This window comes from Bufo bufo, chromosome 10 (assembly GCF_905171765.1).
Source record: "Bufo bufo chromosome 10, aBufBuf1.1, whole genome shotgun sequence".
Lineage (NCBI taxonomy): Eukaryota > Metazoa > Chordata > Amphibia > Anura > Bufonidae > Bufo > Bufo bufo.
The window spans coordinates 147,999,385-148,011,633 of NC_053398.1; the positions used below are offsets into that span (position 1 = coordinate 147,999,385).

The 12,249-nt window shown below is 46.3% G+C and overlaps 1 protein-coding gene across 3 annotated transcripts in view; it reads right to left on the bottom strand.

Annotated features, from left to right (window-relative positions):
* Positions 1-8,808: 8,808 nt before the first annotated feature.
* GSE1 (Gse1 coiled-coil protein) overlaps positions 8,809-12,249 on the bottom strand; it is a 283,784-nt gene continuing 280,343 nt past the window's right edge. For all 3 annotated transcript variants that reach the window (XM_040410728.1, XM_040410726.1, XM_040410725.1), the window contains 3 exons: positions 11,678-11,971; positions 10,822-10,925; positions 8,809-9,089 (listed from right to left, as the gene is read on the bottom strand). In XM_040410728.1, the coding sequence (XP_040266662.1) occupies positions 8,955-9,089; positions 10,822-10,925; positions 11,678-11,971 (533 nt within the window). In that variant the 3' untranslated portion in view covers positions 8,809-8,954. The remainder of the gene's footprint in view (positions 9,090-10,821; positions 10,926-11,677; positions 11,972-12,249) is intronic.

Below are 12,249 nucleotides of genomic sequence, written 5' to 3' on the forward strand. Positions count from 1 at the left end.
ACTCTACATGCGAGTGACGTCCATTACTGTTGAGTACAGTCCGGTCCCCTGCAGGCTGTTGATAATGGGTGACGGCGCAGTAGATATGAATGATCTGGTACCATTACCTAGAAATGTTTCTCAGGGGTCCTGACCATTTCTGTGGGATCTGTGTCTGTAGTCTATAAGAAATGCCCGAGAACGAGGGTCTGACTTGTTAGATTTCTAACCTCGCTCCTTTCTTTCCTCTGTGATAAGTGGCGACTGTTTTACTTTGTATTGTCAGTTCTGGAAAGGAAACTGTCCCCTATTAGTAAAGTATCACGTGTAATCCAGTAACTGACCACGGGCGACCTGTCTGACCCTATAGAAATGAAGACCAAACTCTTGCGGAAACCATAACGGAGACCCAGTGGACCCCATTATAGTCATTGGGGGTCTGTCATTTCCCACATTCAGCAGGTTCATCTTTTTTCATATTGTTCCTATACCAGAACAGGTAAACAGGAATGTGAACTCTGAGTCCATCGGGCCCCTCCAATACACTTTAGGGTCATTGGAGCTGATAGCACAGGGGTCACAACCATGTCTGAATGAGTGACCGAGTTTTCAAAGCCCAAAATTCTGTATGTGTGCGTGCTCTGTCCCATTCAGCTTCATGTGAGGCCGTAATCGTCCAGTCTTCGGTTTCTTTTAGGTAAATTCACATGTGACAGATTGGTTGCAGAAATATCTACCACTGAGCAACCGTTTCATACGTGAATGGGTTTGATTCTGCAGCAATCACACTGATTCCTGTAAGCCCCGTTCAGCTGTATGCTGGGAAATTGTATCTGTACTTCTCCCCCATTTGCATTCGGATGACCGTAATGGAGTCCTCTTTTATGATGTGAATGATGGTGCAGATGTACATTAATAGGAGCTGATTACTGTAGTGCCATAGACAGAGCGATAACCTATGAAATCATCCAGGCATGTTGTACTGTCCTAAAAGTCAGGTGGATTTTGGTTTTGTCCTTCTGCTTTAGGGTACTTTCACACTTGCGTTAAACTTTTCCGGTATTCAGTTCCGTCCTAGGGGCTCTATACCGGACAAAAACTGATCAGTTACATCCTAATGCATTCTGAATGGAGAGCAATCCGTTCAGGATGCATCACGATGTCTTCAGGTCAGTCACTATACGGTTTTTGGATGGAGAAAATACTGCAGCATGCGGAACACAAAATTGAAATGCATTAGGCTACTTTCACACTTGCGGCAGAGAGATCCGGCAAGCAGTTCCGTCGCCAGAACTGCCTGCTGCATCCGGCAAAACGTGTGCCAACTGATGGCATTAGTAAGACTGATCAGGATCATGATTAGTCTTAAAAATGTCTGATCAGTCAAAAAAATGCATTGAAATGCCGGATCCGTCTTTCCGGTGTCATCCGGCAAAATGGATCCGGCATTTATTTTTCTCACCTTTTTTTCGGTCTGCGCAGACCGGAAGGACGGAGCCGGCATGTCTTCAGTTTTTTCCGCCGGAGGTAAAACCGTAGCATGCTGCGGTTTTATATTTTGCCTGATCAGTCAAAATGACTGAACTGAAGACATCCTGATGCATCCTGAACGGATTACTCTCCATTCAGAATGCACGGGGCTATGCCTGATCAGTTATTTTCCGGTATAGAGCCCCTGTGACGGAATTGTATGACGAAAAAAAATAAAACGCTAGTGTGAAAGGACCCTAAGGACCTTTCACACGGGTGAGAATTCCGCACGCGTGCAATGCGTGAGGTGACCGCATTGCACCCGCACTGAATCAGGACCCATTCACTTCAATGGGGCTGTGCAGATTTAGCGGTGATTTTCACGCATCACTTGTGCATGTTCTATAGTCTGCATTTTTCACGCAACGCAGGCCCCATAGAAATGAATGGGTCTGCGTTAAAATTGCAAGCAAGTGCGGATGCGGTGCGATTTTCAAGCATGGTTCCTAGGAGATAATAGGGATGAAAGCAACCCCGGACCCCATTAAAGTTTATTCACTGTATGCTATAAGGGAAAATAATAGCATTCTTAATACAGAATGCTTACTAAAATGTGGCATGAGGGGTTAAAAAAAATTTCATAATTAACTCCCCTCATCCACTTGATCGCGCAGCCGGCATCCTCTTCTTTCTGGACCTGCAAAAGGACCTTTGATAATCTTCTATCTTCATTCAGCAAGACCTGCGCTGACATCACCGCACTCACCACGTGATTACATCATCAGAGGTCCTTTTGCAGATCCTGAAAGAAGACAGAAGACTTTGCCGGCTGCGCGAACAAGTGGATGAATATATATAATTATTATTTTTTAACCCCTCAAGCAACATTTTACTAAGCATTCTGGATTAAGAATGCTATTATTTTCCCTTATAACATGGTTAAAAAATAATAAAATGAATAGAACACCGAACTTTCTCACGCAAAACGCATTGCACTCGCACAGAAAAAACTGAACATCGGAACGCAATCGCAGTCAAAACTGACTGACTGCAATTGCGTGCCTACTCGTGCGGTTTTCCCGCGATGCATCCGGAGCAAATCTGGGACGCCCGTGTGAAAGAGGGCTTAGTTCCGGAAAAATGGATCCGGTTTTGCGGTCTGCGCATGCACAGACCTTTAAAAATGTGAAAAAGAGAAATACCGGATCCGGTTTTCCGGATGACAACCGGAGAGACGGATCCGGTATTGCAATGCATTTGTGAGATGGATCCACATCCGGATCCGTCTACAAATGGTATCTGTTTGCATACGGATTGCCGGATCTGCCAGGCAGTTCTAGCGACGGAACTGCCTGCCGGAATCCAACAACGCAAGTGTGAAAGTAGCCTTAAAGAGGTTTTCTCACCTCAGACACTGGTGGCATAGCGCTAGATAGATGTGGGTCCCATTCCGGAGATAGGAGCAGGTAGCAAAGTGAATGAAGGGCAGCTGCACATGTATTGTCACCCTCTGCTACTTTCAGAAGTCCCATAGAAATTAATAAAGTGCTACCCCCTCTGTTCCCAGCAGTCCCACAGAGGTGAATGGAGCGGTGGTTCTGCTTGTGCGGTGCGCTCTCCATTAATTTCTATGGGACTTCTGAAAATAGCTGCGCGCTCTCCCTTGGCTATTTTCAAAGCTTCCATAGAAATTAATGGAGTGCGTGCCGCACATGCATGGTGCACTCACTTGTTGGGGCCTGCTCTGGGGAGAGGTGTGGGTCCCACCCATCTGATATATCCTTATATTTATTTATTTTATGCCCTTATATAGCGCTACTATATTCTACTGCACTTTACAGATATCGCTCACAATCCAAGTTCCCGATCAGCGTCTTTGGCGTGTGGGAGGAAACCCATGCAAACATGGGTAGAACATACAAACTCCATGCAGATGTCGTCCTTGGTTGGATTCAAACCTAGGACCCCAGTGCTGCAAGGCAGATATGCCACCAATGTCTTTAATTGTGGGTTGGCTTATTGGTGACTTGTGCCGATTCCCTCAGGGCAGCATCTGATCAGCCCTGGGCAGAGGAGCGTGGGACAGTCTGATTTCTAGGGACACGTTTCTATATGGAAGACTGTAAATCCATTGCAGACAGACTCTGTTGAGAAAGCTGTCATAGCGTGGTGCTGCCACCAGAGGGAGCCTGACAGTCCCCATTTAGGTTTCACTTTTCTGGTACAGTTAATGGGGAATCTGATTAAGTTGGAGGGACACCCAGTACCTATGGTCATGCTATTACCACGGGTCCCTGGAGCCAGACTTGAAATACAGACCCTTCTTGTCTGACCAACATCAGCCGCAACTTCAGCTTCGTTCACATCTGCATTGGAGGTTCTGTTAGGAGCCTTCCTCGTAGAATCCATAAAAATACCGGACATGATGTTATCATAGGATACTGCTGTATACAGACTCTGCATTTTTGAATGAAAAAGACATTGTATTGTTTTAAAATAAGATGCTTTTTATTTGATCAATAAAAATGATTTGATAAAAAAAAAAAAATAACGGACATAATGAGCGCAGCATGTTACACCATTTTGCCAGAGCCCATGAAAGTTCTGTCATTTACACGACCCAGTACTGATGTTATAATGGGGGGGGGGGGAGATGGAAATGATGCACATGTGAACAAGGCCTAAGGCTGTATTCACATCAAGTCATGGTGCTATGCTTAGTGTATATAGATGAAGCATATCCATAGGCCTCCAGTCACCCGACAGACTGTTATTTTTGGCCTCCGTCAGGCTCAGCTCGATCGATGTAGAGTAGACTGCGCATTTCCATCGTCTGATCCCTGAAAGAAGAGACAAAGCTGGAGATTCTGCGTGTGTTCTTTGTGTGTGTATATTATATAGATATTTAGAGATGAGTGAATTTCAGGTTATGAAATTTGTTCACGCTATGTTTACTGGAATAAGCTGAATTGCGCTATGGATTCCGTTACCAGAGACCATAACGCGATTCTATGACGGAATGCCTTTAGAGGTATTCCGTTATTCATTCCATCATAATAGAAGTCTATGGGCTATGAGAGGACTCCCCTGCATAACGGAAATGGGACGGATCCATTTTGCAGATCATAGACTTCTATGATGACGGAATGTCAATTGCGTTATGGTCTGTGGTAATGGAATCCATAGCGCAATTCACCTTTTACCAGTAAACAAAGCGGGAGTGAATTTCATAATGTGTTCATGCATCTCTATATATAATGTAATACACATGTGTGTACGGTTTTCTAGCGTCAGGGCGGCGAGTTGCTCCTGTCTCCAGCAGAACACGAGCACTAACGGCGTAGATCGCGGAGTGTCTGGCTCCTCATGACTTATTCATGAATTGTGATGTGCTGGAGTCTCTCTTAGGATATAGATCAGACACACGGCTGTAATTTTGGTTAATAGCTCATTATTGTGATGCAGAGTATCCAAGCGTTGCGCTGATTGCGGCCGCGCTGGCGGCACGTTCACTAGGACTTAAAAGAGAGCAGCAGCTCAGAACCAGACCTACAAAGGAGGAAGCCGCCCGCCCCATCCATTTCCATAAAAATAAGGCCTGGCCGCTTCATAAATATTACTTCCATCACAGCGCCGGAGGTTAATTAGCATTGTTTGAATTGAGCCCAATTACCAATAACGGGAAGGAGAGACGACAGGAGGAGGGGGAGGGGGCAGCTTAACCCTTTCATAGTCCTGAGGATTGATGTTGGGTTGTTGCCCAGCAGTGAGGATGATCTCTGTAATCTATAACAACTTCAGTGGATCATAGGAGAGTTCTATTATCTGATGTGTAGGTTCAGCTTTTGAGATCTCTGCTTGCTGTCAGTAAATGGAGACCTTCATTTTTTTACATTGTGAATGACAACTTGTACTCGTAATGTCTCATGGACCCTGCTGCATGGGTCTTCACTGGATTAATGCTCTCCTGTAACGTGCCATGTATCTGTTGGCTGGACTAGATCCACTAACTAAAAACATTGGATATGTCTATTCACTGACAGCCATCCAATGTAGTAAACTGAGGAACTAATACACAATGTATATTGGAAAGTTCCTATACAGTGATTTAGCCTTACTTCTATGAAGCTGGGTGGCAGCACACAGGCCCGAGGCCTTACCCATCAGGCAGACCGCCCCAGCCCTCCTCGGGGTGAGCTGCAATGTATTTGTGCCTTCAGTGATCGGCTGGAGAAGACGCTTCTCGTGACTCATCGGACTCCTTGCAGCAGAATAGAAGATGTCTGCTCTAAAAAACAACAACTCCATAATTCCACAGAAGTGACCGACCTCAGAAATCAGTGTCCGACGCTGCACATGGAGCGAGGGGGCAGCATACGGCCCCTGACCGTTTCCCTTCCCACAGCCTGGATAGAGGGGTATTCGGCCTGGTCACGGTGCCGTTCTTTACTCCCTGCAGCAAACCATTTCAGCATGGCCTAGCAGTCCAGATGGCAGGGGCTCAAATCCCCCGATGCGTCAGGCGGACGAGCCGGGTCCGGTATGTTCTGATTCATAAGAGATTTCCTCACATTCACAAATTGTGACATGTGAGGAGGTCCCTGCGCTGGGACAACCATGGATCTCAGAACTGAAGAGCACTGATTGTGCCATCGAGACTTCTTCAGGACAATTTCAACATTTTATTCTCTGCCCGTTTCCCAATTTTAAAGATGGCTACAGCCACAGTGCTTTTTGTAGTCTTTACCATTGGTGGGGAGCTAACGACACCATCAGGTAACGGGGGCCTAGAGATACATGAGATGTGCCCAGTGCATGCAAACTCAATGCAATTAGTTCTAGATATAGCATGTGGCCCGATCCAGACAGCCATATTACGGATGCAAAACGTGGACAGCTTTTATGCTGGTCAACTGTACTTTGTTTCAATATCTCTGCTTGCAGTCAGCAATTAGGAAAGATATTCCTTCTGTTGTGTTCCTGATAGTTTGGCATCTTTAGGACTTTCTACACTAAATGGTAACCACTTGCTTTCCCCACATTCTAACAATTCTGGAGCATCTATTCTTATGTTGAGCCATTCCTCTATTATTGCTATTAGATTGTTAAGGGACACCCCCCCCCTTCCTTAAACAAAAAACAGGTAAAACCCATCTGGACCAGTAATTCATTCATAACTTCTAGCAAGAATAATAAAGGGATGGCACTAGGGATGCAGCTATCAATTATTCCGATTAATCCAACAATTGAGTACTCTAAAAAAGAAAAAACTAATTAAAAGCACATGTCCCCCAGTCCCATCAGTGCCCAGCCGCCGCGCCAGTAAAATCAAATACTGACCTTTCCTGTAGAGGCGCCGCCGACACTCCAGAGATCTTCCATCCTCCTCTTCACACAATGCACTGGGACCTGAGGTCACACAGCATCAGGTCATAGTGCGCGCAAACGACATGTGTACGTTGGGAGGACAGTGCAGCGCGGTGCCGGCCAGCGGGAGACCATGGAGCAGTGAGTAAGTACTTCACTCACGCTCTGGGGTCACATGGTACAAACGAATACTTGACACAATTTTTTTTGCATTGTGGATTTTTTTGTGTTGAGTTACTCTATTAATTTGAGTAACCATTTCAGCCGTATATGGCACAACAGTCATAAGAACAGATGCTCCAGAATTATTACACGGGGATTGCAAGTAGTGGCGGGAGAGGTGAGAGCTCCTCCTTAAAGAGGCACTGACCTGTTAGAAAGCTACATGATGTAAACTGTAGCGAAGGTAATCTTACCAGTGACTGTATTTGTGAGTTATAACCTCCCTTCTGATCCTCAGCCGTGTCATGTGAAATCAGACTTTCCAGTTTAACACGGCATCTTATGTGAGGACAGGGAGTATTCCTCTGGGAGCCTCATAGGAATGAATAGAGAAGTAACTGACTTCCTGTCCTGTGTCAGTTGGAGATCAGAGGGTTGGTCACATGACACGGCTGAGGATCAGAAGGGAGGTTATAACTCACAATTACAGTCACTGGTAAGAAGATTACATTTACTACAGTTTACATCATGGAGTCAGAGAATAAAAATGTTTGTGGGAGTGCTACTTTAAGGTATAGCCACAAGTAGCACCGATACTCCATGCTGTCCTGCACTGCTCTATGTGGCGTTCAATCTGAGAACCACGTCAGTGCGGCCTCGCCCTTTCAGCTAATAGCGACATGGTGTTACTGCTCCACCTGCACCTGGCACAGGTAGCTGTATGGACATGGCCTCCATTACAGCATCATGGGTGACACCCCTTCTCCCTCCCTATAGATACAGGTCTATGAGTCGGTGTCAGCACCAGAGCCGACTATGTGTGCAGATCCTCCCTATTGGATGTATATTGGGGGGGCTCTGTCCCCTGTTCCATCTTGTGTCGGGCAGCGTCCTGTCTCCCATTGAAGTAAACCCAAGCCATGCAGGCAGTGATCTTATAGGTGAGGTCAGTGTTACCAACCCCCCCCCCCCCCCCCCCCTCCCAAAGTAGGAAATCGCACTCCATTCATTGACAGGCAGCACATTCTGCTTTCAGTTTGTTTTTGAACTTTTAATTTTCTTTAAAAAAAAAATAAAGAAAACACTTGATATATTCCTGACCAGCAGCGGATCACAGACACAAAATAGCAATTTAAAAGGGGGCAAAAAGGGGTTTATTACCCCCTCCCTGGGCTGAAAAAAAAGAAAAAGGAAGAAGCGATAAATGGCAGGCGTTTCTCTTTATAACAATAATTAATATCATAAAAACATACAAAACCCTTATTTTACTATGTACAGTAATGGGTGGTGAAAGCACCTGATTATTCCGTCTCCGCTTCCTTGTGTTCGTGTGTACGAGGGAGGTTCTGTAGCAGCTTCGCAATGATAACCTCAACCATCCGGCAGCTAATAATATAAAAGGTACCTTTAATCGGACATCCAGGCGTAAGTGCATTCCTGTTGCAAGCTGCAGAGCTTCGCAAGGATAAATCTTTTTACGTAGGTTAAAAGTCCTTCAAAATCTCCTTAAGTTTATATTTTTTTTTTAATTAAAAGAAGTCACAACGTCCATATCCTGGCAGAAAAAAATAATATATATCATAGGAGACGATTTTGGTGGAGTCAATGGTCAGTAAAGAAGAAGTGATAAATAAACCCGCACGTGGCAGCTTCATACGACAGCACGATGGCGATGGAGGAAGGAAGGCACCCGCAGTGCGGGGGTAGACGGCGCGCTCAGGCAGCTCTGCTACAAGTGAGGTCGGGTCTTTCCTTGCCGCGCTCCCTTGATCCTTTGAGTCATGCATGGCACATTCATATATATATGTATAGTTTTGTCTTATTTTTCTCCCCCATGATGTGCAGGAAGTAAAAGAAACGGGTGGCAATTTTTTTTTCTCCTTTTTGTTCCTCCCAGTGAAAAATATTAAATATCAAGATAATAAAATAGATATTTCTATACTGTACGTTCAGACCTAGTGCAAGAGGAGGGGGTGTCACCTGGGGTGGCCTTTGAAATAACCCCTGGACCATGGCGAGGGGAGCAAAACAAGGCACTTTCTAAAGTGTTCAAGTTCAGCCTGTAACCTCTCCCTCTCGGAGGCCACTTTCTGCTTCTGGCTCATCAGATCCTGTGGAGGGGGGGGGGGGACAAGGGAAAAAGCACAAGTTACAATCAGCAGAGAGACGTCCAAACACAGACCGCCACGAGTAGCTCGTCTATACGGCGTATATACCCCACCCCCAAACAGCTCGTCTATACGGCGTATATACCCCCCCACCCCCAAACAGCTCGTCTATCTGGTGTATATACCCCCCACCCCACAACAGCTCGTCTATCTGGTGTATATACCCCCCACCCCACAACAGCTCGTCTATCTGGTGTATATACCCCCCACCCCACAACAGCTCGTCTATCTGGTGTATATCCCCCCCACCCCACAACAGCTCGTCTATCTGGTGTATATACCCCCCACCCCACAACAGCTCGTCTATCTGGTGTATATACCCCCCACCCCACAACAGCTCGTCTATCTGGTGTATATACCCCCCACCCCACAACAGCTCGTCTATCTGGTGTATTATACCCCCCACCCCCAAACAGCTCGTCTATCTGGTGTATTATACCCCCCACCCCCAAACAGCTCGTCTATCTGGTGTATTATACCCCCCACCCCCAAACAGCTCGTCTATCTGGTGTATATACCCCCCACCCCCAAACAGCTCGTCTATCTGGTGTATATACCCCCCACCCCCAAACAGCTCGTCTATCTGGTGTATATACCCCCCACCCCACAACAGCTCGTCTATCTGGTGTATATACCCCCCACCCCACAACAGCTCGTCTATCTGGTGTATATACCCCCCACCCCACAACAGCTCGTCTATCTGGTGTATATACCCCCCACCCCCAAACAGCTCGTCTATCCGGTGTATATACCCCGAACAGCTCGTCTATACAGTATATATACCCCCACTAGTGTTGAGCGAAGCGAGCTTCACGTCTCCGTACAGTATTAGGCCCAGTTCACACATCAGTTATTTGGTCAGTTATTTCCAACAGTTTTTGTGAGCCAAAACCAGGAGTGGAGGCTACACAGAGAGCAGGTGTAATGGAAAGATCTGCACCTGTTCTGTGTTTTTGACCCGGCCCTGGTTTTGCTCACAGTAATTGATGGAAATAACTGATAACTCGCGCTTCGTTGAATAACTTCGTTAATTGAATTTTAAAGTGGAAAACCACTTTAAAACTTGAAACCGAACTTCGGTTCGGTTCCAACTAGTACCTCGGAACAGAAGTGGCTTTCCACTTTTAAAAATTAATTACCAAAAGTTATTTAACAGTCACACGTGACTTTGTGAATAACTTACTTTGACTCACCGTAACCATCACATTCTAATACCGTACAGAGTCGGATCTCCGTCCAGTATTTTTCGGAAGTTTTGAAGGAAGTGACTTCGGATGAATCATCTGAAACTCGCTTTGCTCAACACTGACCCCCACCCACGAGCAGCTCCTCTATACGGTATACCGCCCAGCAGCTACACTATATATATATATATATATATATATATACACATACATACATATATACACACACACACACAAGCAGCTTCTCTATACAGTATATATACCCCACAAGGAGCTTCTGTATATGGTGGGTGTGTGTAAATATATATATATAGAGAGAGAGGTTTGCTGCATGTGACGATTTTCTTCCTGCAGTGGGATAGCGTCTGGCTGTAGATAGGACGCCCTCCACAGGGTCGTGCATCTCCCTCATTTGGGGCCGATGTCATTTACAGTCATTCCTGACGTCGTAGAATCAGCTTTGTGTGTGCGGTGACAACGCCGTTACTTACCGCCATGCGGTGTGAGATCTGCTCAGCCGTCAGACTTAAGTTATAGTGCTGAGCTTCTAGTCGCTTGCACTGCGTCTCCAGAACTTGGCGTTCAAGGTTTTGTTCTGTAGAGTAATGAAAATACATGAGAGGCGCGGACTATAAAGGGGATTATTACATGGGGAAACGTACTGCACAAGAACACCCCCCCCCCCCCCCCCCCCCCACAGACCAGAACTGCATTATTGATTCGTAATGACAGCGGATGTGCTCGTGTTGTCGTGACTGTGACGCAGGTTGTCAGAAATCTAGCAGATTTGGATTACTGGCAAGTTGTGTTTTGTGGTCGCGGCGATCACGCTCACTTATGTTGCATGTACAGTCCTAATACTGCGCCTTACTTGCCAAGCGGCCATAGTTGTCGTGTAGCCCTAAAGGGGTATTTTGGTTACTACAAGCTGTCCACTGGATAACCAACTGATTGGTGGGAGGCTGACCCCCAAAACGAATGGCGCGGCTGGTCAGGCAGTTTATTCCCTATGGGACATCGCTGACCTACCCCCAGCAGTCCCCGCACACATCCATTTCAGGGGATGGGCCCCTGGTCTTGGGATAGGTGGGCTCCCACAACAAGCAGGAATTTCCCCTCCAGTGTTTAGGGGACAACTTCTAGTAACTATAATAATGGGGATGACCAGGTGCATGAAGGGGAGCGCTGGGTCTATTCCAGTTAATGAGGCCCATCCGCCACCGGTGTCTGATTGGTTGGGAGAGTACGCCTACCCCAGGAGGCTACCCCGATGCACATTTTCTGCACCTCTTTCCTCATATAGGTTTTATTATTTCCTTCAGCTTAATGACACCACACACTACCCACCTTCTATGTGTTCTTGGTAAGCTTCAAATATTGCCTCAATTCCCTGCCATTTCGGTCTCGGTGGTTCATCGGCCTCATCCTCCTCCTCGTCGTCGTCGTCTTCATCAGACGTCTCTTCCTCTGAGGTTACGTCAGGATGTATAGTCCCCCGCACCACCCCCGACTGCCCAGGGCCCTGCGGACCATTCTGTTGTGGGGCTGGGGGCCGACTGGACTGCTGCAGCTCAGGAATGTTATAGTGGACGGAGGCATCGGGTTTGTGGTTTTGCTCTGCACAGTTCAAAGCAGACGCCCCTAGAAAAACAACAAAAAAAGCCCTTGAAATTAGCAACCATCACCACACCCTTACATTACTCTGCATTTTTAAGAAATTATGGCAAAAAGCAACAAGTTTGACATGTTTGAATACACCCTTAAGGACTGCAGCGTTATATGCTGTCCGGGAGCCAATACTGAAAGAGCAGCCCCACCCCCGCTGCATGTTGACACTACCACCCCCATGATTAATCATCCTCCTTCCTAAAAAATTGTGAGGAAATGTAAGAAAACAACCACATTGTATTGTATATACA